At 42.4% G+C, this 27,476-nt stretch overlaps 1 protein-coding gene across 1 annotated transcript; it reads right to left on the bottom strand.

Annotated features, from left to right (window-relative positions):
* Window positions 1–1,018: 1,018 nt before the first annotated feature.
* LOC146382142 (zinc finger protein 518A) lies at window positions 1,019–27,166 on the bottom strand. Its single transcript, XM_084938477.1, has 3 exons — window positions 26,781–27,166; window positions 9,563–9,630; window positions 1,019–5,641 (listed from the first exon to the last, which is right to left on the bottom strand). The coding sequence occupies exon 3, from the start codon at window positions 5,619–5,621 to the stop codon at window positions 1,575–1,577; it is 4,047 nt and encodes a 1,348-aa protein (XP_084794603.1). The 5' UTR covers window positions 5,622–5,641; window positions 9,563–9,630; window positions 26,781–27,166; the 3' UTR covers window positions 1,019–1,574.
* Between the last annotated feature and the right edge of the window lie 310 nt (window positions 27,167–27,476).

The following is a 27,476-nucleotide window of genomic DNA, read 5'->3' on the forward strand; positions in this document are numbered from 1 at the left end:
GTAGCAACATAGTGCACCAAAAGCTATTTTGGCTACGTTCACACTGCAGGTCTTAATGCTCAATTCCAATTTTTTGATCAAATCTGATTTTTTTGTCTGCTTGTTCACACTACAAGTAAAATGTGACAGCAAACGCGCTCTAGTGTGAACCCTCAAAGCGGCCGCATGCGCAAAAGAGGACATCACACACAATGCACTCTGTTTAGACCCAGACCAATAAGTATTGTTTGACTGATGGACCTTAATATAAAGACTTGTTTCGGACTTTACGTTTCACAATTTTGCTTTAAGTTATAAAGTTATTTTGTTATTTACATATGGCTTAATAATTATCCTTATTGCTGTTTTAGAGGAGCGGTGCTTCAAAGGATAGTTGCAGATTTCTGTCAGAATCTGCAGATTATACAGTACAAATAAAATGTTCACGTTTCTCCAACGTTGTCTTCCCAACAGTTTCACTAACATCTACACAGGATGGCCAGGAAGCGTTCACGATGTCTTCTCGGGTGCTTCTCCAGCGCTGATAATTGGCGTCTTGCCTTGTGTCAGTGACGTAAAAGACGGATTTAATGCGACATGACCACAGCAGTTGCTTTCTAAAACATCAGATATGTATCGGATTCAGTACCACATACGAAAGTGACCCAGATCGGATTTGAAAATCTCGGATTTGCGCTGTTCACACTGTCATACCATGATTGGATATGGGTCGCTTAGGGTCAAAAAAGTCAGATTTGATGCGCTTTCGCCTGCAGTGTGAACGTAGCCTTTGAAAGACCAAAGAAATAAATGCATAGGCTGAAAGAAAAATCATCCTAATGATTTGTCATTAAATTTAGACTCAAACAATGACTCACAAAAACTTATTCTCTTGGGTGTTTTAGACAGGTAACTATGAAAAGGTGCAGCTCATGTTATGATGTAAGTATGGTACAGGGAAATCCTGATAAGAAAACTGTAAACATTATAGTATAGAATGATACACTTTTCAATTATAACTATATTTTGGGGGGGGGGGGGGGGGGGGGGGGGAATCATTCAGACCAAGAACTTTTTTCCCCTTCCTTCACAAACATAAAATAATGTAAGTCGTTTATAAGGTTTATTGTTAACTATACAAATAACAGCTTCATGTCCTTGAGTACAGAATAATAAAAAATACAAAAGTCCCTTAAACTAGAACTATGATTTACAAAAATGACACATGACAAGCCAAATGAATTCTAAAATTACCTGAGGAATTCAATCCAACTCGACATACAACCTTTGCTTATGTTTCTTTTGTTCAGCCAGTGCTCTTAACACAACCCTAATTACAGTGTACCATTTTCACAGTTCAATTAGACATCTGCATGTATGACAAATCATGCATGCAGTGCATCATTTACCAGAATATGCACCTATTAAAAGAAACTATGACTCAAGAATATATATTTAAATTTACAGAGAACATACAGAGAACAAACTAATAGTGGAAGGCTGTTAATGCGCAAATATACAATATACAACCAGCAGCAGAACAACAGTTCCACTCAGGAGAACATGTCCACCCATCTTAATGTGGTAGAAAAATTTCAGAATAGTTTATTCCAGTCTCTAGTTGCCTCCATGAGATGCCTCTGACCGTGGCCAATCCAATCCTCTTGACTGCTGAAGAGCCGACCACAAAACCAGCAGTCAAACATTACTTGCTCTTCTCTACAACCTGATAACGTTTTTACAACCTCATACTTCTTTTTGCTTTTTTTTTTGAGTTTCAGTTTAAGGAGGAATCGCTCCCGGACAGAACTCTGAACCGGTCGAGATTTTGGATTGTCGAAATGAGATGCGTCTTTGGTTGAGGAATTCTTCCCTTGGGTGCCAAGCTCTAAGAGTGCTTGGACTGTTTTTTGAGACAGAGAGACCTTAGTGACAGCACCTTTGTACCTATTTACTACCTTCATGATGTTGGCCACTTCAGGAATGTCAGCATCTGGATGATTGAGCACCACTACAGGCTGGTTTCTACTAGGGCATTTGATCTGCTGTAGAGAATTCAATGGGGCAAGTCTAAGTGTCCGTTCTACCTCTTTGGCTACAGGTTTCCATAACAGAGTCTCTTTCTCAGTTGGTGGTTTACTCAGGAATCTTCTTGCCTTGTGCACTGCTCCTGGAAGTTCGTCAAATAATGCTTTCCTGCGCCTTTTCCTTTGGCTCGGAGGTCGAATTGGCCTTGGGGCGAGGACAGGTTTCTCTGAGTCACACAGTTGTTGTGCCTTTATAGTTGTCTGAGAAGGTGCACTGCAGGAATCAATGACATCTTTTTGTTTGGTATTGTGAATGGTGATCAACTTTTTTATTCCAGTGGAAGCAGCTGCATTAGTTTTGTTTGTCGACACCAGGAAACACTGAGTCTGGGGTCTGGTGGCCAAAAACAAAGGTTGATTATTTGAGGTGGGAGTGCCATTTGTAAGAAGGCTACTAGTGGGTGTGACAATTTTAAATATAACTTTGTTTCCAGAGCCCTCATTCGTCTGGCTGCAATGAGTTCCATTGTTTGGCTCTTGGTTGTTCAACAGTAGGCTTGATTTGGGTTGAGAAATGTACCGCAGCAAGAAGGCTTGCCGACCAGTCTGCAGTGCGCTGGGTTTGTCTGCACTACTCACTGGCATCGCTAGCACTGGCCGTGAGTTAAGTGGGAGCTGGGCACTTGCCAGTCTGAGGGCAGGAGTATTAGGGGCCTGGAGAAAAGGAACAGACCTTTGTACTAAGTAGCACGTTGACTGAGACTTTGCAGTTTTGTCTGAAGTTGTATTTTGTGATGTGCTTGAAAAGAGTACAGGGCATTTTAAACCTGCACTGTTAATAAGGTAGTGATTTAAACCAGTACCAAAACCTGGTTGAACACCAGAAAGAAGAGCGGTCCCTTTTTCAGCAGTTCCAGGTTTTTTTGCTTGTACACCTATCCTTTTGCTGTCTGGATTTAGACCTGTGGTTTTACTTGAACTTTCAATGTAAGACACATTGATTTGAGGCTTTGCAGAATTTGCTATGAGCTTAAAGCCTGGGGTAGCCTTGACCTGCACTGGCATTGCAAATTGGTTCTCACTAGCCCTAGTCAGGAGTACTGGCTGATTAGCCTCTGGTAGCTGAAGAATTCGCACAGTTCTTTTTGTTGGTTTTAAAGAATCATTGTTTGCACTTGAAGAACCAGTTCTTTCCTTGTTAAGCTGTTGAGTAATGATTGCATCAGAATGTTCTTCCACAAAATTGCCAAGGGATGTTAAACTACTCGTAGGCTGTCTTTTAGATATCGGAATGGTCTCTTCCTCAATTTTGACAATATTGAAGTCTTGGAGCAGTACATCGGGATTTTCTTCTGTCAGAGGACCATCAACATTAGATATACACTCATCAGCTTCCGTGTCACTATTTGCACTTCCTGTGCATTGTTCTGGTAATCCTGCTGATGTCAAGTTGAAGTGTGATGATTTAGAGGTATGTCTTTTATTTGCCGAGTTATCATCTGAATTATTCTCCAAGTTTGGGGTGATGTTTGATGAAATGTTGAAAGCATCCTTTGAATAATTGTGAAAAGTAAATACTTCTTGGTTTGGTGAGTCCTGAATGCATTTCTCCGAGCCAATGGCATTTTCTCTGCAGCTAACTGAATTTGGTGGAGACAGCTGTGATGGGCAACATGATGTATGTTTTGCATTTTCCTGTCTGTTTTTATGTACGATCTCAGTTCTAAACCTATCATTTTTATCTGAAGAAATGTGGAATGACTGATGTCCATTTTCCATAGTGTTAAAAGCAGAATTCTTTTTGTGCTCATCAGTTAGGCTGCAAATGCTGTCAGGTGTGGATAGCTCATTTACTGCTTTAGGCTCCTCGTCGATTTTTCTAAAGATGGGTTTGGGAAGCAGTGTATCTTGAGCAAACTTTGAAGGTGAAGATAAACCACTGACCTTAACAGAACACACTGTTGCAGGGTGGCTGGAAACACCATGGCAGTTTCTACAAGGACTGGAAGTTTGGGTAACTGACTTACTTTTCAAGTTCATTTCTTCCATAGAGCTTGTTTCATTTGGATGATGTGCCTGATCCAACTCATTTCTTGTGGGACATGAGACATCTGCACAATTTAATGATGTATCTAATATAGCATTTGTTTGTTCTCCAACACTTTCAATATGTGGAGTTGAACTAAGGGCCCCGACTGATGTTTCCTCCTCCTCAATTTTTACTTTAACTGCCAAAATATCCTCTTGATCTATCTGTATGCAAGATCCACTTCTTGGTGAAACAGCTAAGCACTGTGATGTCGAGCTCCTGCTATCAGAGCAAAGCTCATTCTCAGAGTTTTTACTTTTATCAAACACAGAATTTAGTGTGGAGAACCCCCCTTCAGCAACGGAATGGTTCTGATCTTGCTTTGTTGTTGGGATTACTTTGAGAACTAAATGTTTTTTTCCGTCGACCATCTTGAATCCCATAACTTTGGTTGTACAGTTAGGGGGGAGGGAGATTTTGTTCTTAACCATTAGAACAGTCAGTCCGTTAGCATTGTTGTGACTTCCACTATCAGAGGCTGGACAATTGTCACATTCCTCCAAGGTGATTGGTGTTGACTGTTCTGTATTATGGGAAACTTTGCTCAAAGTTTTGTCCTTTTTTGCTACAGTCCCATCAACAAAGTGCTGGGTGTCCTCTAAGGATTTGTCTGGCTTAATTAGTTTGCCACTTTGATACTGTTTCGATATCCTTTGAGCCTCCTGTGACTCACTATTCTTTTTAAGCATCAATTTCAAGTTCACAGATGAATTTGCTGGTGAGCCATTGTCTTCTATCGCCTTCCATGCATTTTTTCTTTCTGTCACCTCTTTGTGAACAGCTGCCATGTGTTTTTTAAGGTACTCACTTCTTGCTGCACCATATCCACAGACTTGACATGTGAAAGGAAATGTACCCGTGTGAGCTTTCATGTGCTTCTGGTGATCCTCTTCATTCAAGCTAATATGTTTGCATTTCAAACACTTCCAATGACTTTCATTATGATGATGGATATGCTGGACAAATGTCCCTGCATCCACAGTTGTAAACTCACACCAGTCACAGCTGAACTGTCCATTTACACTGTGGCACATGATGTAGTGTCTAGTAAGCAAAAGAAGAGAGTACTGCACATCGTCATTACAAAGTTCACATGTAACCAGAGTATTTCTGTGCTCAATCCGATGGCGCTGAAGAGCAGGGAACTCATTTGTGACAAAATCACATAAATCACAAGGGTATGTAGGAAGGGTTCCTCTGTGGACTGCTCTAAAATGTTTAAGAAGGTCATTGGGGCTAAAAGTACAGTTATCTTTACAAACTGAGCATCCAAAACTCAAAATTTTGCCAGAGAATACAGCCCCCTGTTGAATTTTACAATGGGCTTTGTTAAGAGAGTTTTTATCTTTCCTAGTGGAAGTCCCATTATCCTTAATGGCAGATTCTTCTGCATTACTGAAGAGCGACCCATCTGTTACATCTCTGAAATGTTTATACAGAAAGTCTTTTACTTTTTCCTTTTCATCCTCTATTACAGATCTGTTGCAGTTTTTTGGAGAGTCATATGGTAATCCATCTTCTTCCATTGTTGCAAGTATGAAGGTTTCTGTAAGACATCAAATATATTCTTGATTAATACAAGTAGAGAGATGCACCAACACACACACACACACACACATGCGCTAATCTGGGACTGGGTAATGGCAGCTTCGCTAACTGCTGCAACCACGTTTAAAAGAAACTTTGAACTTTGTATTTATACCTGCTGTTATGGCAGAGGAAGCCAGAAGTCGTCAAAACCATAAGCCAAGACTTGATTTTTTTCCACAAACAGTTTTCAAAGTGTTCCAAAGTCTACCCCTGTATATCTGTATGTCTTTGAGATCCTGAGGTGGAATATCATTTAAATCGCAGTATGAAATCAACATCATCATACACATGTCTTCAATCCGCATTCAGTAGATCTGGTGTGACATGCCAAGTTACAAAAATTGAGAGGTGCACGACTGGCTGACACACCACAAAGTGTTGTGTGTTCTATGCCCGCTGAGATATATGTAATCTCTCCACTGTGTCCTAGGCCAACCCCAGGGCCTCCAGAACACCTCACCCAGAGGAGTACGGGTTCTACTCTGAGGTCCTCACCCTTTCTCTAAGAGCGTGAGGAGCTCAGCCAACCGAAAGAGCCCAGCCAACCTTCAGAGAAAGCTAATTTCTGCTGCTTGTAACCAGTAAATTCACAGCTTCACTTTCACACTTAGCTCTCTTTTCACCACGACAGACTGGTGCCATGACCACATAACTGCAGCTGCAGCCCCAATTCGTAATCTCCTGTTACTCTCTTCCCTCACTTGTGAACAAGATCCCAAGATACTTCTCCTCCACTTGGGGGCAGAAACTTGTCCCTGACCAGGAGTGGGCACTCCACCCTAATCCAGCTGAGGACCATGGCCGCAGACTTGGAGGTCTTTCACTTTTACCTGTAAACCACTCTAGTGTGATCTGGAGGCCAGTACCCAACTATATCATCCACAAAAAGTAAAGATGAGCTTCGGAGGTTACCAAGGCGGAAGCCTGCCACAACTTGGCTATGCCTAGATATTCTATCCAAACAATTTATAAACAAACTAATGACAAAGGGCAGCCCTGGAGGAGTTCAGCACCCACTGGAAATGAGTCAGACTTTTTGCAGTCAATGTGGACCGAGCTCTAGCTGTGGTTGTACAGAGATTGAATGGCTTGTAACAATCAGCCAGACACCTCATACTCCCATAAAACTCCCCACAGGATACCCTGAGGGATGCAGTTGAATCCAAATCTACAAAACACATGTAGACTGGCTGGACAGACTCCCAAGAAAAGCCCAGCCACTCGCCTAAATGACTGTAGACCAGTTGCACTCACTCCAATCATTACAAAGTGCTTCGAGAGAGTGGTGCTGGCCTACATTCAGAGCAACATCCCAGACACTCTCCCCTGCAGTATGCCTACTGGCCCAATAGGTCCACGTCAGACACCATTGCTGCTGCCCTTCACTATTCCCTCGCCCACCTGGAAAACAAAGGCTCATACCATCAAGGTACTTTTTGTTGATTACAGCTCTGCCTTCAATACTGTCATCCCACACAAACTCACTCACAAGCTGGCAACACTCTGCCTACACCCCACCCCTATGTGACTGGCTACAGGACTTTTTGACTGGCAGGCCCCAGTCCGTCAGGATCGGCAACAGGACTTCAGCCAGCATTATTACTAACACTGGAGTTCCACAGGGTTGCGTCCTCAGTCCCATCCTCTACACCCTGTAGACCCACGACTGTGTCGCCTCCAATAGGGATAACACCATACTGAAGTTGGCGGATGACACTGCAGTGATTGGTCGCATCACTGGAGGAGACGAAGTGCCTTATAGGAGAAAGGTGGCCGGTATGGTGTCATGGTGTGAGGACAACAACCTCACCCTCAAAACCGATAAGACAAAAGAGATGATAGCGGACATGAGGAAGAAGAGGAGGCCTCACCAGCCGTTGTTTATCCGGGAGAGTGAAGTGGAGAGGGTGAGCAGCTTTAGATACCTAGGCATCTACATCACTGAGGACCTCACCTGGACACTGAACACCACACAGCTGGTCAAGAAGGCTCAGCAGTGGCTGTATTTCCTGAGGAGGGTGAGGAAATTTGGTATGTCAGCCAAGATCCTCAGCAGGTTCAAAGGCTGCACTGTGGAGAGCACACTGACCAGCTGCATCACTGCATGGTACAGCAGCACTGCTGCCATGGACTGCAAACGCCTGCAGAGAGTGATAACAACTGCGGGGAGAAGATCATCAGGACCCCGCTGCCCTCTCTGCAGAGCATCTACCATCGCAGAGTCCAGAGGAGAGCTGCCTCCATCCTCAAAGACCCCATACACCCTCAGCACGGACTGTTCACACTTCTGCCCTCAGGACGAAGGTTTAGAAGTGTGAAATCTACAACATCCCGACTCAACAACTCCTTCTTCCCCACTGCTATCAGAGTCTTGAACAGCTGACCTATTTTAACAGTAATAATAATTTTTGCACATCAGGTCATCTCACATAACCAGCATATTAAGCTCATAGCTCTTTTGCACATAAATCTATTTGACACTTGTTTTTTGTCTCCACTTATTTATTCCTGGTATTTGTATTTAATCTATGTGTACATATTAACCGGCATCTGCATATGGACAGCAGAGAAAGAATTTCACTGTACAGAGAAATGCTTTTTCTTTCCACACATGACAATAAACCCTTTCAATCTTGATCACTCGAATATCCTCAAGAGGATAAAGAGTGTTGTCCTTAGTGTTGGGCAATATGAGGAAAATCCAATATTGCAATATTTTGGGATATATCGCGATACACGATTAATATTGTGATGTGTCTTGAGCCCCAGCACCCCTGGATCATGAATATTTGAATCTCTTAATTTTTAGTCCTCTCCCCACACAGTTATATCCTCGAATTTTATACTCTTAGTGTGGTTATATGTATTTCAGGATGGCATCAAATAGCAGTTTTTTTAAAGTACTGGTATACAAACAGCAAATAAATCCAATACTGTGACATCACTGTGACCGGGGCGACCGTGACTCAGGGGATTGGGAAGCTCATCTGTAACCAGAAGGTTGCCGGTTCGATCCCCCTGCTCTCTCTGTCCTGGTCGTTGTGTCCTTGGGCAAGACACTTTACCCTACCGCCTACTGGTGTTGGCCAGAGGGGCTGATGGCGCGATATGGCAGCCTCGCTTCTGTCAGTCTGCCCCAGGGCAGCTGTGGCTACAACTGTAGCTGCCTCCACCAGTGTGTGAATGTGAGAGTGAATGAATAGTGGAATTGTAAAGCACTTTGGGTGCCTAGAAAAGCGCTAAATAAATGCAATCCATTATTATTATTATTATTATTATTATCATCATCACTATCACACAATGTGTCTCAAAGCTTATTAATGACATTAAACCTATATTTCTTTGGACATTTGCTGCGTTTTCACTTATTTTCACTTACCTATGAATAATCATCGGCATGATATACTGCCCTGAAATTCATGTTAAGAAATATTTTAGAGTTTACGTGGTGTAAGTAAAATACAGCTATATAACTAGCAAATTCCTTACATTTTTGATGCATCAATTCCAATTACAGATACCATTTGTTTTGTTTTTTGAGCAGAAAATGCTTTCAAAAGCATTTCAAGAGCCTGGACATCATCAACATTTATGAAGCAGTGTGGGAAATGTCCAGGATGACTCAGATCTTAGACAGACAAACCATATAAATTCACATTATGCTATTTGCATCTCCATTATATAGTCTGTGGATCGCAATAACGATTACTCAAAAATATTCTTTTGCAAATGAGAAAATTATTTCAACAAAAACTGATAGTCAATTCATTAAGCACTGGGAGACAAACACAAACCAACAAATAAAACATGTCGTGCCTGAAGTTAACAGCATTACTCAAGTAAGAATTAATGACATTATATAACCAGTTATTGTTACCTGTGCTCCTTTGGGAAAACCTTAACCAGTGTTCTGAAGAAAAGGAGTTTGTAGTGTGATCCCAATGTCTGGAAGACAGAGGCATACAATCACAAAAACAATTTCAACAACAATCCTTACTATTAACTTTAATAGTGTTATTAATAACCATGTGTGCTCTGTATATCACAAGTATAAATCAGTTGTTTAAGTTTCTTTTGGGACTTCTTCACATTAAAAAATATTTTATAATAAGAAAAAACAATTGTCTTACTGACCATGAACTGCTGTTTGTATTCTTCTACATGGCATACAGTACAGGCAAACATGACACCCCACAGGTAGTCAAAGTGAAACACAAATCTAATCTCTCTCTTTAGACCTACGTCTATGTTTGTGCGTGCATTATTCTGCATTACCCCACCGCCAACTCTAATTCATCTTCACATCCTCCCTCTTGTCATTGTTCATACAGCCCCAGGGTGGTGGACATCAGGTGAAGACCCCCAAAATAAACAAAAAACAAAAAAACCCAAACAGCTGCTACAATCAGAAATCTACTGCAACTGCTTTGACCAGGAGTGTTGTCTATTGATTGAATCCTGGCTCCCGTCAAAAATCCCAGATAACTCAGTGGAGCTACTGGGCCGGACATTACACCCCCAGGACTGCAATAATGTCTCCAGTAAGGGAAGGGGCGGTGGACTCTGTGCTTATATGCTTCAGGGCTGGTACCATAACAGCAGAATTATAGACAGTCACTGCTCACCGGACTTAAAACACCCTGATAACGACTGTGTTTAGTCTGTTCCTTCCCATTCCATGCAAGGCCACCTGGGTTGGCTGGAAGACTGTTTACTTAGCCTAGCAGGGCGAAGGACACTGTCTCAGCTGAACTCTGGACACGCACACACATACATATACACTGATATGCACACACTCATCCCCCCTCCCTTTCCAAACGCCTTCGATGCTTGTTCCCTCCTGGGAACACGGCGGGTCTGAGCCCGCGCTGGAATGGTAGCGCTGGGCAGGATGGCTGCTGTGTTTGCTTCGGATTACTCCTCACCCACCACCCGACCCTGTGGCTTGTCACGTGTTCCATAATGTTGTGTTGTGGACATTTATGTGCTTTTTTGTGCAGAGGAGTTTTTTTTGTTTCCTGTTCTCATGCTGTCCTCCCAGGAGCCCAGCATGAGTAGAGGTCTCTTTGTTTTTCTCTTGTACTTTCCCATTGTAGTGTATATTTCAGTGTTTTTTTTTTTCTGTAACGTTACCGATCTCCGACCTGTATCCCCACGTGATGTCTGTGTTGTGTGTGTGTAAGGTCGGGGGGGGGGGTCCTATTTCACTGCAGGGCAACCTGCACGTGGCGAATAAAGCCTAGATAGATAGATAGAGAGATAGATAGATAGATAGATAGATAGATTCCATATTCAGTGCAGGCCCTTTTATCTACCTCGCGAGCGAATATTAGCCAAAGTTACCATTGGCTACATCCCCCAATGCTAACGTTAGCTCAGCACTCAATCACCATTTCAAACAGTACAGAGGTTACCCAGAGGGGGTCCATATTGCTGCTGGGGACTTTAATAAGCCATATTTGAAATTTGTACTCTCTAAATTCCACCAACATTTTCAGTGTCAGTGTTCAGTGATCACGGTTTTCAGGACCCTGGACCTATACAGTAACATAAGGAAACAAACTCCTCCAAGCACCTGGGTCATTAAAACATGGCCAGATGATGCTCTTCTCCAGCTATAGAACTGTTTTGATCTGACAGACTGGTACATCTTCGAACAGCACGACCTGGAGACCTTCACTCAGTTCTCTATACAGCACTGCCAGAGCCAGGCTGAGGAGGGGCATAAAACAGGCCAAAGAGGCCTACATGAGGAGTATTCCTAACTGACAACCCCCACCATGTGTGGAGAGGCATCCAAGCCCTCACCAACTGCAAAAGTCAGAGACTCCAACTGCCAACAGCATCCTCAGCATCCTCATGATCATAGAAGTGTTCAACACTCCCCTGGATTATGATGTCAGGAGGACACAGAGTGCTGAACCCCAGGAGAGCTGTCAGCCAGCCCAACACTGTGGGAAAAACCTGCGCGGACCAACTGACAAGGATCCTCATCAGGTTGTTTAACCTTCCTGACCCTATGCCACCGTTCCCACCTGTCTGAAGGCCTTCACTATCATTCCCATCACCAAAAAGACTGGTATAGACAGCGTCAATGCCTACAGATCTATAGCCCTCACGTCTGTAGTCATAAAGTGTTTAGAGCTGGTAGTTCTCAGCACATCAGAGGCAGGCTTGCCCCTCCCTTTCTTCATGTGTTCAATAATTTAATTTCCTGTGTCATGTAATTGGGTGTATTATTATACATAATTTATGGACATTGCATGGGTGGATTGGATGGTAAGAAAAAAATATATATACACAAAATTGGTGACATATTCAATACTTATTAAGTTGTGGGCAAAATACAACCCGGAAGCCACATATGCCTAGGCCGATTATGTCACAGCGAGGAGACAAAGGCTGTCCAAATTCATAGGCTGCTCCAAATGCAGCCCACAAATGCGTCCTCCTTTTCCCCAGATTTGAAGGACGGGTCTGTGTATCCTCCATGGTCCACCCTATTCCAGGATTCATTGTGAATCAAGGGTTGAAGAAATTTTGGGGGGGGAAATGGCGGCTGGTCGAAGAAAAGCGGTCCAGAAATAAACTTTTAAAAGTAAATACTGGGTTTTATCTCACCAAAATATCCAGCCAACCAAATGTTAGCATAGCAAAGAATCTTAAACAATTATATTCAACTAACCTTCGGCTAAGTTACGTGATGTTAGTGATATCACCACTTAATGCTGCTTGGGTCATATGAGCTTTGGTTGGTTAGTCAGTTCAGTTTTCTACTGAAGCTGGGTCTGTTTGGCAGTGTGGAGACAAACGGCATTACCTTGGCCTCCAGTAACGCTGTGAGGAACCTTGGAGTCATTTTTGACCAGGACATGTCCTTCAACGCACATATTAAACAAATATGTAAGACTGCTTTCTTCCATTTGCGCAACATCTCTAAAGTTAGAAATATCCTGTCTCAGAGTGACGCTGAAAAACTAGTTCATGCATTTATTACTTCCAGGCTGGACTACTGTAATTCATTATTATTAGGATGTCCAACAAACTCACTGAAAAGCCTTCAGCTAATCCAAAATGCTGCAGCAAGAGTCCTGACAGGGACTAGAAGGAGAGAGCATATTTCTCCTGTTTTGGCTTCCCTTCATTGGCTTCCTGTTAAATCCAGAATTGAATTCAAAATCCTGCTCCTCACATACAAGGTCTTAAATAATCAGGCCCCATCTTATCTTAATGACCTTGTAGTACCATATCACCCTATCAGAGCACTTCGCTCTCGCTCTGCAGGACTACTTGTTGTTCCTAGAGTATTTAAAAGTAGAATGGGAGGCAGAGCCTTCAGTTTTCAGGCCCCTCTTCTGTGGAACCAGCTTCCAGTTTGGATTCGGGAGACAGACACTATCTCTACTTTTAAGATTAGGCTTCAAACTTTCCTTTTTGCTAAAGCATATAGTTAGGGCTGGACCAGGTGACCCTGAATCCTCCCTTAGTTATGCTGCAATAGACGTAGGCTGCCGGGGGATTCCCATGATGCATTGAGTTTTTCCTTTCCAGTCACCTTTCTCACTCACTATGTATTAATAGACCTCTCTGCATTGAATCATATCTGTTATTAACCTCTGTCTCTCTTCCACAGCATGTCTTTTATCCTGTCTTCCTTCTCTCACCCCAACCAATCACAGCAGATGGCCCCGCCCCTCCCTGAGCCTGGTTCTGCCGGAGGTTTCTTCCTGTTAAAAGGGAGTTTTTCCTTCCCACTGTCGCCAAAGTGCTTGCTCATAGGGGGTCATATGATTGTTGGGTTTTTCTCTGTATCTATGAAGCGCCTTGAGGCGACTTTTGTTGTGATTTGGCGCTATATAAATAAAATTGAATTGAATTGAAAACGTACTTAAAAATTAATAAAACGAGCAGATGGTTCACTCTTTAAGCTAAGTGTATTTACAGGGATCAAACATCTAATCCGTGAACTGTGTTAAGGAAACAGACTAAACCATGCTGTGCTGAAGTTTATAGTTAAAAGAGGTCTCATCCTGTATAAACCACTAATAATAAGACAGATAGTACATGGAGAGGTCCTCCTTCTGTTCCTGTGCCATTTTTGTCATGCTTATATAATACAACCTGAGCCTGTCACCTTTGTTATAAGTGCAATATTTCTGCAGGATTTTATGTCCTTTATCCAAAATATATTTAGTTAAAATATTTCTTTTTTAGTTGGATTGTACTTGTGGAGCTCTTTTAAATAAAAAGCTGAAAGAATTGTGAAAAGTTGTAAATTCAGAAAGGGTCTAAGTATTTTTTAAGGATGTCATGTTTCTGTATCATCTCCTGTTAGACCCTCTTACCCAAAAATCAGCATATTTAATGCTCTGATACCTTCAACATCTTAAATTATACTGTGGTACTGTAGGATCTGAGAAGCTGCATGCTGACTTACCCTGACCTCCGTTAGACGGCTGTCAGGCTAAATTATATTGAACATTTTTCTCTTCCAATAAATATTCACTGCAAAAGTTTGTCTTCCATTTTATCTGAAACATATAATGTTTAAATCTTTTTAGTTTATTTTCAGGATATGGGATATTGTCCTTAAATATAACTAAAGCCTTCAGACAATGGTCGCTGTATATTAATATTTGTCTGTTAGACAGTCACACAGGTATAAATAACAGAAGCTGGACGTCGTAGGCTAGCCCCTTCAATTTAATGGCCTTGCATTTCCGGTCTTCGCGGCCTTTCGAAGGATTTGGACACAGCGCATGTGTTCATCTTTTTTTGTTGCATAAAGAAACGGCGGGTGGAACCATCAGACCAAAGCACAGATTTCCACTGGTCTAATGCCATTCCTTGTTTTTCTTGGCCCTACAAATCTCTTCTGCTTGTTGCTTTTCCTTAGTCTTGGTTTCTTAGCAGCTATTTGACCATAAAGGCCTGATTTGCACAATCTCCTCTGAACAGTTGATGTAGAGATGTGTCTGAAAACTATCCTCAGCAGCAGAGGTAACTCTTGGTCTTCTTTTCCTGTGAGCTAGTTCTGCTGTAGCGCCAGTTTTTCGTCTGCACTTGGGGACACATTCAAAGTTTTATCAATTTTCTGCACTGACTAACCCTTCAGTTCTTAAAGTAATGATGGACTGGTGTTTTTCTTTACTTAGCTGACAGAATTCATATTATGGCAAGAACCAAAGAGTTGTCAGATACGGCTCTCATCTGTGTACCAACCCGACTTCTGCACAACATAGTTGATGGTCTGAACCCATTAAAAATGGCAAAAGAATTCCACAAATGAACCCTGGCAAGGCACATCTGTGAAGTGAAAACCATTTCAGGTGACTACATCATGACGTTCATTGAGAGAAGGCCAAGGGTCTTCAGTGTTGTCAACAAAAAAAACAAACAAAAAAACAAAACAAAACACTAAACACAAACACACAAAAATCAAAGGGTTGCTACTTTGAGGAATCTAAAATATAAGACATAGTTAGGGTTATTTATTAACTTTTTTTGATACATAATTCCATGTATCTTGCTTCATATATTTGATATCCTCTATATGTATCTACAACGTAGATAGTAGTTTAAAAAAGAAAAAAAAGAAAATAAGAAAAAGAATCCAGGCACACACCGCCGGAATTGACTACAAGAAAGCCTATGACTCAATGCCCACGCATGGATCCCGGAATGCCTAGAACTGTACAAGATCGGCAGGACCCTTGGAGCCTTCACCAGGAACTCAACAGGGATGTGTCAAAGAACACTAAAGGCCAAATTCAAACCAATTGCACAGGTCACTATAAAGTACAGGATTTACCAAGGAGATACTGTTCCGAACTGCTAGTCTCGGCTTGTGCAGAACAGCACAAACTGAAATCCCCTCAGTGAGATCATTGACAAGACTAGCTACAGATACAGACTATGGAATGCAGCAATTGTCAATTGTCATATAAATGACATCAAGCTGAAAGCCAAGAGTGAACAAGACATCGGTTCACTCATCCACAACACAAAGATCTACAACAACAAAATCAGAATATAATTTGGACTGGAGAAGTGTAGTCAGATGATAACAAAAACAGGGAAGATAGTCAGAACTAAAGGGATTGTACTACCAGAAGGCAACTTGCACTACCAAAAGCCACTTGATCGCCACCCAACAGAGCATACTTTTTCATTATTATATAGAAAAGTCTAATTCGATTACATACTGATTGTTTGATTTACAATCCACTGTGGTCATGCACAGAGGTAGAACTAAAAAACTTTGTATCTTTTTCCCCAATAATGGGGGTGGGGTACTTTGGGTACTGCATCTAATTGATACAATACACCTGTTGATACCACTATCCTTGCTAGTTGACAAGCTCATATATTTCTGCTCAAAATCATACTAAGCAGTTATTATATGAAGGTGTGAAAAATAGAAGTGTAAGGGGCGTTTAAGATCGTTGAACAGGTGGTATGACAAAGACTGTAATTGACTTTTTCTCCACGAGGGTTTTGATTGTGTTTACCCTATGAAGAGTACAAGAGCTGTTGTTAACTCCAGGAAAACATGGTTTTTACAGCTGACAGCAAAATCCTGACTTCTGTTATCAACATTAAAATGTAAAGGCTTCCTTTGCTGAACTTTATAATCCCAGTGTTAGCCACATATAGATTTGACTTTGGGCAGGGCATTCTTTTTTCTTTTAAGAAATAAATCTGTGACAATGACTAGGACTGGGCGATATGACCCAAAATTCATATCTCGATATGTTTTAGCTGGATGGCGAGATATATATATATATATATATATATATATATATATATATATATATATATATATTTTTATAGCCATAAGGTAAGAACAAAAAGAGTTCTTAGTCAAAGCTGTGTCCCAGATGTCACACAGGCACTTTTATTAACATACAGCGTAGATGTACATGAAGAAATTACTCAAAAATAAATTATCAGCATTTATTAAATAATAATGCTCCATAAATAAAAGAAAACAATGTTTTTGTGCATAACAAAGACAGACAGATTTCACAGCTGCTCTATTCCCAAGTTCTACTGCGTGACTGACAGCCTTCCCAAATACAAGCAGTATATTAAATGCCCGACCAGAGAGGAGAGGACATTAGACCACTGTTACAGCACGATCAGCGGGGCCTATCGTGCGGTGCCCCGCGCTTCACTCGGACTTTCTGACCACGTCATGATCCACCTAATCCCCGCGTACAGACAGAGGCTGAAGCTCTCCAAACCTGTCGTGAGGACCAAAAAACTGTGGAGCAACGAGGCTGTGGAGGAGCTTCGCACGTGTTTGGAGTCTACAGACTGGGACACAATGAAGGCTGCTTCTAACAGCTTGGACGAGTTTACGGACACTGTCACCTCCTATATCCACTTCTGTGAGGACAGCATTGTGCCATCACGCACCAGGGTGAGTTATAACAATGACAAACCCTGGTTTACTCCTAAACTCAAAAAGCTGTGGCTGGAAAAGAGAAAGGCGTTCAGAAGCGGAGACAGGGACTGCTACAGAGAGGCCAAGTACAGGTTCACTAAAGAAGTGGACATTGCTAAACACCAGCACTCTGAGAAGATGCAGCAGCAGATCTCAGAGAATGACTCGGCCTCTGTGTGGAAAGGTTTTAGGAATATCACCAACTACGAGCCTAAAACCCCCCACTCCACTGATGACTTGCTCTTGGCCAACACCCTTAACGACTTTTACTGCCGTTTTGACGAGCCATCAGGCAGCCTTCACACCTCCAACGGCCCCAACAATAGAGACACTTTGGACACTCATTCCCCCACCTCTCCCCCCTCCATAGAGCCATCACCACCTTCAAACACTTCACCTACAACACCCCCCTCCTCACCCCACACAAAAGAGGATTTCACACCACCTCCTCCCACCACAACTCTTCATATTCATGAAGCAGGTGTGAGGAAGCAGTTTAAGAGTCTGAATGCTCGAAAAGCTCCCGGCCCAGACGGTGTGTCTCCTGCCACCCTCAGACACTGTGCAAACGAGCTGGCCCCAGTGTTTTCTGGCATTTTCAACTCCTCACTGCAGGCCTGTCATGTGCCTGCCTGCTTCAAGTCCTCTACCATAATCCCTGTCCCCAAGAAACCTAGGATCACTGGGCTAAATGACTACAGACCTGTGGCTCTGACATCTGTGGTCATGAAGTCATTTGAGCGCCTGGTTCTCTCCTATCTCAAGACCCTCACGGCCCCCCTCCTGGACCCCCTGCAGTTTGCATACAGAGCCAACAGGTCTGTAGACGACGCTATCAACATGGCCCTACACTTCATCCTGCAGCATCTGGACTCCCCAGGAACCTACGCCAGGATCCTACGCCAGGATCCTGTTTGTGGACTTCAGCTCTGCCTTCAACACCATCCTTCCAGACCATCTCCAAGGCAAGCTTTCCCAGATGAATGTGCCTGATCCCATCTGCCGGTGGATCACTGACTTCCTGACGGACAGGAAGCAGCATGTGAGGCTGGGAAAGAACGTCTCGGACTCCCGGACCATCAGCACCGGCTCCCCTCAGGGCTGTGTTCTTTCTCCTCTGCTCTTCTCCCTGTATACCAACTGCTGCACCTCCACCCACCAGTCTGTCAAGCTAACCAAGTTTGCAGATGACACCACCGTTATTGGACTCATCTCGGACGGGGATGAGTCTGCCTACAGGAGGGAGGTTGAACGTCTGGTGTCCTGGTGCAGCCACAACAACCTGGTGCTGAATGCCCAGAAGACAGTGGAGATTATTGTGGACTTCAGGAAGCACACAGCTCCACTCCCCCCCCATCATCCTGACTGACACCCCCATCACCTCTGTGGACTCATTCCGCTTCCTGGGTACCACCATCACCCAGGACCTGAAGTGGGAGCCCACCATCACCTCCGTCATTAAGAAAGCCCAGCAGAGGATGTACTTCCTGAGGCAGCTGAAGAAATTCAACCTGCCAACACGGACGATGATGCAATTCTACACTGCAATCATCGAGTCCATCCTCACCTCCTCCATCACCGTGTGGTACGCTGGAGCCACTATCAGGGACAAACAGAGACTGAAGCGTGTTGTGCGCTCTGCTGAGAAGGTGATTGGCTGCAGACTCCCATCTCTGCAGGACCTGTACACCTCCAGGACACTGGGGCGTGCAGCTCGGATCTCAGCTGACCCTTCTCACCCTGGACACAGTCTGTTTGACCTGCTCCCCTCAGGCAGGAGGCTCCGGTCCATTCGCACCAGAACCTCTCGCCATAAGAACAGTTTCTTCCCCTCTGCTGTTGGACACATGAACAATAACCGTATGACTGTTCCCACCACTAACACATGACCCTACGCTGTGTTCACTGCATCATTCCATGTTTGGCACTGATCACCACCTGCACTCATGTATATATCATGTATATATCTATCTACTTAGCACTTTTAATTCTTATTCTTATTTTTATTTTCATGTCTATTTAAGCGTAATTTATGACAGTATGTTTGCACTGAAGCACCGCAGCAATTTCCTAATGTTGTAAACCTGCTCAACATTTGGCAATAAAACCCTTTCTGATTCTGATTCTTGAGTTTGAAATCCGCCTCGTAACAGTCTCTTAACAGGTGCCATTTATGCTCCTCATACACAAACAATACGGTAATATTACGTTGAAGCACAGTACGTATCACTCCGCGAGGCTCCAGACTACGGTAGCTGTAATGCTCCGACAATCCATCAAGCTGTGCAGCTCCGTAGCTTACCAAAGTCGTACTAAAACATTTTTTGACAGATTGCTGAGCGCCGTGTACCGCATAAAATCGGTTCGCGGTCAGTAAGCACAACCAGAATTCATACCTAAGGCGCACTGTCGATTTTTGAGAAAATGAAAGGATTGTAGTCCGTGCTAACGACATGCAGCCCACAGGGGCTGCATGTCGTTAGCGCGGTTAGCTCGTTAGCACGGTTAGCTCGCTAACACATTGACGCCATCCAGCCCCACGCACGGGGCGATTTGCCGTGCCCATCTTGTCGCTGCCTGCAGGTGAAGCTATGGGGGAGGGGGAGTTGTGTTCAGTGAACGAGAGGCGAGGCCGAGTAACGTTGCATAGAGACAAAAGTGGACGAAAGAGAGGCAAACTTGCGGCTCCACAAGTATAATTATAACGTAACATATACTATATCGATATAAATGATATTGTCACATCTTATATCTCGTATAAAAATATATTGATATTTTTTAAAAAACTCGATATATCGCCCAGCCCTAACAATGACACATCTGGATCACTAGTATGTACAACCTGGGGGCACTCTGTGTGATGTGATGGTTAGTAATACTGGAGCAGCAGAGGAGACAGTCCTATCTCCATTCCTGATTACCTTGTACACCCTCAGATTTCAAATTTGAAACAGTGAAACATGCCACCTGCAGAAGTTCTCTGATGATACTGTAGTGGTTTGGTGTATTAAGGGTGGGCAGGAGTCGGAGTACAGGGAGTTGGTGAGAAACTTTGTGGAGTGGTCCGGAAGAAATCACCTCACTTGAGAATGTTAGCAAGACAAAAGGTTGACTTCCGGTGGGGAAAAAAGAAAAAAATGCTGCGACTCATCATCAGAGCTGAACAGGTGATGGAGAAACAGGTTTACCTTTTAGGTGACATGAATGAGTTGAAGGGAAGTTATGAACTGTTTCTGAGAGACAAATAACACCAGGATCCTTTTCTAAATAGCTGACAGCTGGTAACTGTGCAGGGGCGGGTCTAGCAAAGTTTTGCCAGGGGGGCCAGGTAGGGCATTAACAGGGAAAGGGGGGCACAAAGAAATACTTTTCTTTCTTATTCTCATTTAAAATGTCTCACTTTTAATAAATAATTATCTGAATCTTCCAACCAAAGTTTTTATCTGATGTAAAATGTATAGAAATCATACATATACCAACAAGACGGCGTATATAACTGTCACAACAGCATCTGTTTTCATTCAAAGGCTTTATGGCTTTAATACCTGGTGGGCCGGTCTCTAGTCAAAATGCCCGGGCCCATTTTTTGTCCCAGTCCAGCCCTGGGCACGACATGCAGTGAGTTAATCTGAGAAGGTGCATTAAAAAAAAATAAATGGCCGGGCCAGCGGTGCACATCGCAAATTAGCTCGAATAGACACATTAATTGTGCTGCTTCTTAATGACGGTATCTTAGCTAACAACCCGAACTACCAGATTCAATTTGTAATTGGCTAAAAATAACTTTGCCTACCAGTGAGAGGGACGTTGCTAGCTGGCAGTTTTTTCAAGCGATGTTGAAATTTCCACATTCCGACACTTCAAATGCTTCAGGAGCTGTCCGCTCAGCACAGCATCAGCACCACGGAAATACACGGATACATCCGTACTCGAGACAGAATTCACTATGTGTTTTCGGGACTTTCAGGTGTATGGACCAATGTTTTCTTTTCTGATCAAACCAGAAAGCTTTAATGAGCAGCTGGATTTGTCTTGCATTAACTGGCTGGACACAGAGGACATCGAAATGCAGCTGATTGAACTGAAAAGCTCGACTCTGTGGGGGTCAAAGTTTGCAGAACTACGAACGCAGCTGGAATCCACAGCTGTGCGTGTTCATGGAGCTGCATTTTCACCTGCTGGACATCACTACCTGACAAGTTTAACTGTCTTCAGAACATTGCAGAGGCCTTATTGACAGTATTTGGCTCTACATATCTGTGTGAACAGATTTTCTCTCTCATGAGTCCTCAGGTAGCCGTCTGAATGCTGGACACTCGGAGACCTGTGTCTCTGAGTGGGAGACCAAAGATCACATTAACATGTGTGTCTCTGTATTAACAGACATGCCATATTGGCCCAGTTTATTTTTCTTATCATTGTTGTGAGGAGACCATAAATAGCATTTGCATTTTCTGTTGTACAGTTCATTTGCTGTTATGGATAAAAAGTGTCTTTTTCTTCTTTCAAAATAGCTGATAACTATTCGCTGATAGCTGCCAACATCTGCGAACAAATATAATTCTATAAAGTTGTTCTATATAGTGTGTAACTGTTCATATAGAGCGTTATTAAATTTATTGCTAATGCAATCATATGGCACATTGACTTATGAGGAAATTTTAGATGGCACTCATCAGAAAGGTTGCCTACCCCTGCTTTAATTGGGGGGTGTCAGCGCTGCCATCAGAATAAAGAAGGCTGGAAGCATCATTGGTCAGAATTTGGAGATGTCTGAGTCAGTTTGGGACAGGGAGGTCATTCAACAAACTGCACTCCATCATGGACAACCCATTACACCCACTCCACTTCATACTTCTGAAGTGGAGCAGCAGAACTCCTTCTCGCTCAAACTGACTGAAAATAATGGCCACGCTCTGCATGGACAAGCACCAACATACATCAGTGATCTTTTACATCCCCATCAGGTCCCTGAGGTCATGTGTCAGATGTCCTTTCCAGTCACCTTTCTCACTCACTATGTATTAATAGACCTCTCTGCATTGAATCATATCTGTTATTAACCTCTGTCTCTCTTCCACAGCATGTCTTTTATCCTGTCTTCCTTCTCTCACCCCAACCGGTCGCAGCAGATGGCCCCGCCCCTCCCTGAGCCTGGTTCTGCCGGAGGTTTCTTCCTGTTAAAAGGGAGTTTTTCCTTCCCACTGTCGCCAAAGTGCTTGCTCATAGGGGGTCATATGATTGTTGGGTTTTTCTCTGTATCTATGAAGCGCCTTGAGGCGACTTTTGTTGTGATTTGGCGCTATATAAATAAAATTGAATTGAATTGAATTGAATGTGATCAGGACTTGCTAGTTGTCCAAAAGGTGACAGAGCTTTTTGTAACTGTGGCCCCAGACTTTGGAACTCCCTCACACTGAGTTTTAGATTCGTGGACTCAGTCATGTCTTTCAAAAACACACCTAAAAACTCATCTTTTTAAACTTGCTTTTGGTTGATTTTTGTTTTTATGTTTTAGCTTCTGTGAAGCACTTTATGATTTTATCTTGAAAGGTGTTGTATAAATAAATTTTACTTTTTACTTACTTATAAAGCTTTTTAGAGAATGGTACAAATAATTTCCCGAAGTGCTCTATAACTTAATTTTGTGACAGGTGAGGACATCGGTTAGGATGAGATCCCAAATATATTTTTGTTTTATACGATCATGCAGCTGTTTTTCTTAGATTTATTGTTTTTAAACCATTTCATTTTTACTTCCCTGTTTTTAATTACTAAAATTCGTGCACAATCTTAGTATAAGGCCCTTACCAGGTGCCTGTGAGACTTAAACTGTGTTGTTTCTTTGTTGTATGTAGTAGACTGTACAGAGATTAAAAACACATCATGTTTAAAAAAAAAGTTAACTCAAAAGCCGACAGTCCAGGCAGAGATTGGAGCGTGTGTTATGCTAGTAGCAGCTAATGCAGCCTATAAAAGAGAAGTTGCATCCAACAATTTACTTTTTACTTTTTTTTGCACAGTGCAACTGTTAGAACGAATGCATTCTTCAACACTTGTAATGAACTCTTTTAAAATCCAACAGAATTCTTCTTCACTTATTCCTGATATACACTACCAATCAAAAATTTGGACACCTTCTCATTCAATGTTTTTTCTTTATTCTTACATTTCTTTATTTTTTTTCTTCTTATGTAGCAAAGAAGAAAAAAAGAGTATAAATAACTCTAAATACATCTTCTATTTTAGATTCCTCAATGTAGCAACCCTTTGCATTGTTGACAGTACTGCAAAACCCTTGATGTTCTCTCGATGAGCTTCATGATGTCGTCACCTGAAATGGTTTTCACTTCACAGGTGTGCCTGTCAGGGTTCATTTGTTGAATTTCTTGCCTTCTTAATGAGGCTGGAACTATCAGGTGTGTTGTGCAGAAGTCAGGTTGGTACACAGCTGGCAGCCCAATTTGGCAACTGTTAGAATTCATATTATGGGAAGAACCAATCAGCTAAGTAAAGAGAAACTTCAGCCCATCATTACTTTAAGAACAGAAGGGCAGCCAGTCTGGAAAACTGCTAAAACTTTAAATGTCTGTGAAGGTTCTCAGTCATCCAGGTCATCGTAGTCAAAGGAGCTTGCAAAGAAAAGCGTCTGGACTTCTTTAAGTTGCTTGAAGACGTTTCACCTCTCATCCGAGAAGCTTCTTCAGTTCTGAAGAACTTAATGATAACTTAATTTTGTGACAGGTGAGGACATCGGTTAGGCATGAGATCCCAAATATATTTTTGTTTTATACGATCATGCAGCTGTTTTTCTTAGATTTATTGTTTACATGTTATTTATTAATGCAATTTGCACTTCCCTCTTGTAAAATGTCAGTCTTAGTTTTATTGTTTTTGAACCAGAACTGAAGAAGCTTCTCGGATGAGAGGTGAAACGTCTTCAAGCAACTTAAAGAAGTCCAGACGCTTTTCTTTGCAAGCTCCTTTGACTAAAACTTTAAATCTGTCTCCAAATGCAGTCACAGAAACAGTCAAGCGCTACGATGAAACTGACTCACATGAGGACCGCCCCAGGAAAGGAAGCCCACCTCTGCTGCTGAGGGTTAATTCATACAAGACACCAGCCTCAGAAATCACAAGTTAACAGCACCTCAGATTAGAGCCCAGATAGATGCCACACAGAGCTCCAGTAGCAGACACATTTCTACATCAACTGTTCAAAGGAGACTGCGTGAATCAGGCCTTTATGGTCAAATAGCTGCTAAGAAACCACAACTAAGGAAAAGCAACAAGCAGAAGAGATTTGTTTGGGCCAAATTTCTATGTTGTAGATACATATAAAAGATATAAAATATATGAAGCAAGATACATGGAATTATGTAGCAAAAAAAGTTGATAAATATGTCTTATATTTTAGATTCCTCAAAGTAACAAACCCTTTGATTCATTTATTTTTTTGACACCACTGGAAACCCGTGGCCTTCTCTCAATGAACATCATGATGTAGTCACCTGAAATGGTTTTCACTTCACAGATGTGCCTCGTCAGGGTTCATTTGTGGAATTTCTTTACTTCTGAATCGGTTCGAATCATCAACTATGTTGTACAGAAGTCGGATTGGTACACAGATGACAGCCGTATTTAACAACTCTTTGGTTCTTGCCATAATATGAATTCTGTCAGCTAACTAAAGAAAAACACCAGTCCAAAACTTTGAATGTCCCGAAGTGCAGACAAAAAACAGGCGCTACAGCAAAACTAGCTCACAGGAAAAGAAGACGAAGAGTCACCTCTGCTGCTGAGGATAGTTTCAGCAGAGTCACCAGGCTCAGAAATTGCAAGTGAATAGCACCTCAGATTAGAGCCCAGATAGATGCAACACAGAGTGAAGACACATCTCTACACGAACTGTTCAGAGTAGACTGTGCAAATCAGGCCTTTATGGTCAATCAGCTGCTAAGAAACCACGACTAAGGAAAAGCAACAAGCAGAAGAGATTTGTTTGGGCCAAGAAACACGAGGAGTGGACATTAGACCAGTGGAAATCTGTGCTTTGGTCTGATGAGTCCAAATTTGAGATCTTTGGTTCCACCAACTGTCTTTGGCGACGCAGAAAAGGTGATTGGATGGTCTCTACATGCATGGTTCCCACTGTGAAGAATGGAGGAGGTGGTGTGATGGTGCTTTGGTGGTGACACCATTGTGGATTTAGTCAAAACTCAGGGCACACTTAACTAGGATGGCAACCACAGCATCCTGCAGCAACATGCCATTCCATCTGCTTTGCGTTTAGTTCGACCATCATTTATTTTTCAACAGGACAGTGACCCCAAACACACCTCCAGGCTATTTGACCAATAAGGATAATAATGCGCCAGATTGCCTGGCCTCCACAGTCACCTGACCTAAACCCAATTGACATGGATTGGGATGAGATGGATCAAAAAAGGAAGCCAAAAGAGCCAACAAGTGCTCAGCATCTCTGGGAACTGCTTTATGACTGTTGGAAAACCATTTCTGGTGACTACCTCATGAAGGTTATTGAGAGAATGCCAAGAGTGCGCAAAGCAGTAATCAAAGCCTAAAACCTAAAACATGTTTTGAGTTATTTCACACAGTTTGGTTTACTACATAATTCAATATGTATTCATTCATAGTTTTGATTGCTTCAGTTAGAATCTACAATGTAAATAGTCATAAAATAAAGAAAATCCATTAGATGAGAAGGTGTGTCTAAACTTTTGACTTTTACTGTATGGGCAGTGGTCTAGGGAAAATAATACAAATTAATGTAACCTTGTTACTGCCACTACAGGGTTACATCAGTGTGCAGCTGACCAGGTCTCACTCAACCTTGTGGATGAGGAAGCCATGTTGGGAGGAAAAATGGCTGCCGTGATTTTATGACTTAGTTACTTCAGTCAAAAAAAGGAGAAAAAAAAGAAAACCTTTTTGTATTAACACTATACTGACACATACTTTAAAAAACGTGTATATAGCCCTAGCATAGAGCATGGAAAAAAATAGTATCAAAACATAATATGCTATACATATAAACCTAGTCAATTTTAATTATGCATTATAAAGTGGACACATGAAAGTAATTCTAATGCCATTTAAAGTGACCAGGATTTCGTTCAACATCATGAATGCAGAGAGGTAGGCTGCTCTATGCTCACAACCCCTTGATGGGCAGATATAAAAGAAGCTTGGGCATGAGAAAAAAAGTTGCACCGTGTCAAAACTATATAACATAGGTAATATAACACGCTGATATGTACAAAATATGAAGCTGTACCACAGCTAGAAAGTTCGACATCTTAATATAATTTCTGCGTACTTTTCCGGGTAACTTGCTCTATAGTCGTTTAAGTTTAGGAAACGCGAGGGAGAGCTGCACCAGTGGGAGAATTAAAGGCTGCAAGACGAACAACAACAAAGGAGTCTGCGGTGTACGCGGTGACAGTTTAGCGTACTGTGCCCGATTTTTTTTTAAATTATTTTTTCCCATTTAGTCGGAAATATACGAGCCACTTCACGACAGGGTTAGTGTCTGTGGAGTTTAATAAGCAGTTATTTTACACCAAAATAAAGCCCCCACCCACGCAAAGACATTCAAAGTTACGGGAAACCAGTTATTTCTTACTATGAACTCGATGGAAGTTCAGGCGGCGTCCCGTCTACGTCCAGCATCGTAAAGACAATGTTCAGCTTGAAAAAATACACAACAGAAACATTTTCCTTCTTCCTCTCCTCTCTGTGGATCCACAGCGACGGCGGCCATGACAGTCCATCCGGGTACTGCTGTGTTCTTGACACTCACGTAGAAGCGGATGAATATGTATTGCTTGTAAAGACAGAACTAGTGCCATAAGGGAGGATTTTTTTATTCGTATAAAACACCTTTAAAACCGTGTTCACTAAAATGGAAATTTATTCCACTATACGAGACGCCCGTAGAGGAACCTGCAGCATGAGCCTTACGTCATCTTTGGCCTCAGTGTGTGTGTGTGTGTGTGTGAACCAGATAGGGGGAAGAAGAAGCAACGAGCAGCAATGGCGGATACACGCCATTTCCTGTTCAGTGTGTTGCTTGTTGCTTGAATGCCTTTATTTTCTCCGACACTAGAATGTTTTATGTATAATTCTAAAAATGCAGATGAATCCGTCTCTTTATGATCTCAGTATGATGCACAGATTCCATGTAGGTTATTGACACAGCAGCCCATACAGACATGCAGTAATGGATGAAGCTGAGAAGCTTACAAATGGTTACTTCGTTGTCCGCCTGGCACAGGAGCACGGAGCACTGTGTGCCGAGCATGTTTCAGATATTACTGTA

The sequence above is a fragment of the Perissodus microlepis genome, chromosome 8 (genome assembly GCF_051167445.1).
Source record: "Perissodus microlepis isolate ML-2025 ecotype Zambia chromosome 8, ASM5116744v1, whole genome shotgun sequence".
Lineage (NCBI taxonomy): Eukaryota > Metazoa > Chordata > Actinopteri > Cichliformes > Cichlidae > Perissodus > Perissodus microlepis.

Coding starts and splice junctions, on each gene's coding strand:
- LOC146382142 (XM_084938477.1), bottom strand. CDS start 5,621: ATGGAAGAAGATGGATTACCATATGACTCTCCAAAAAACTGCAACAGA.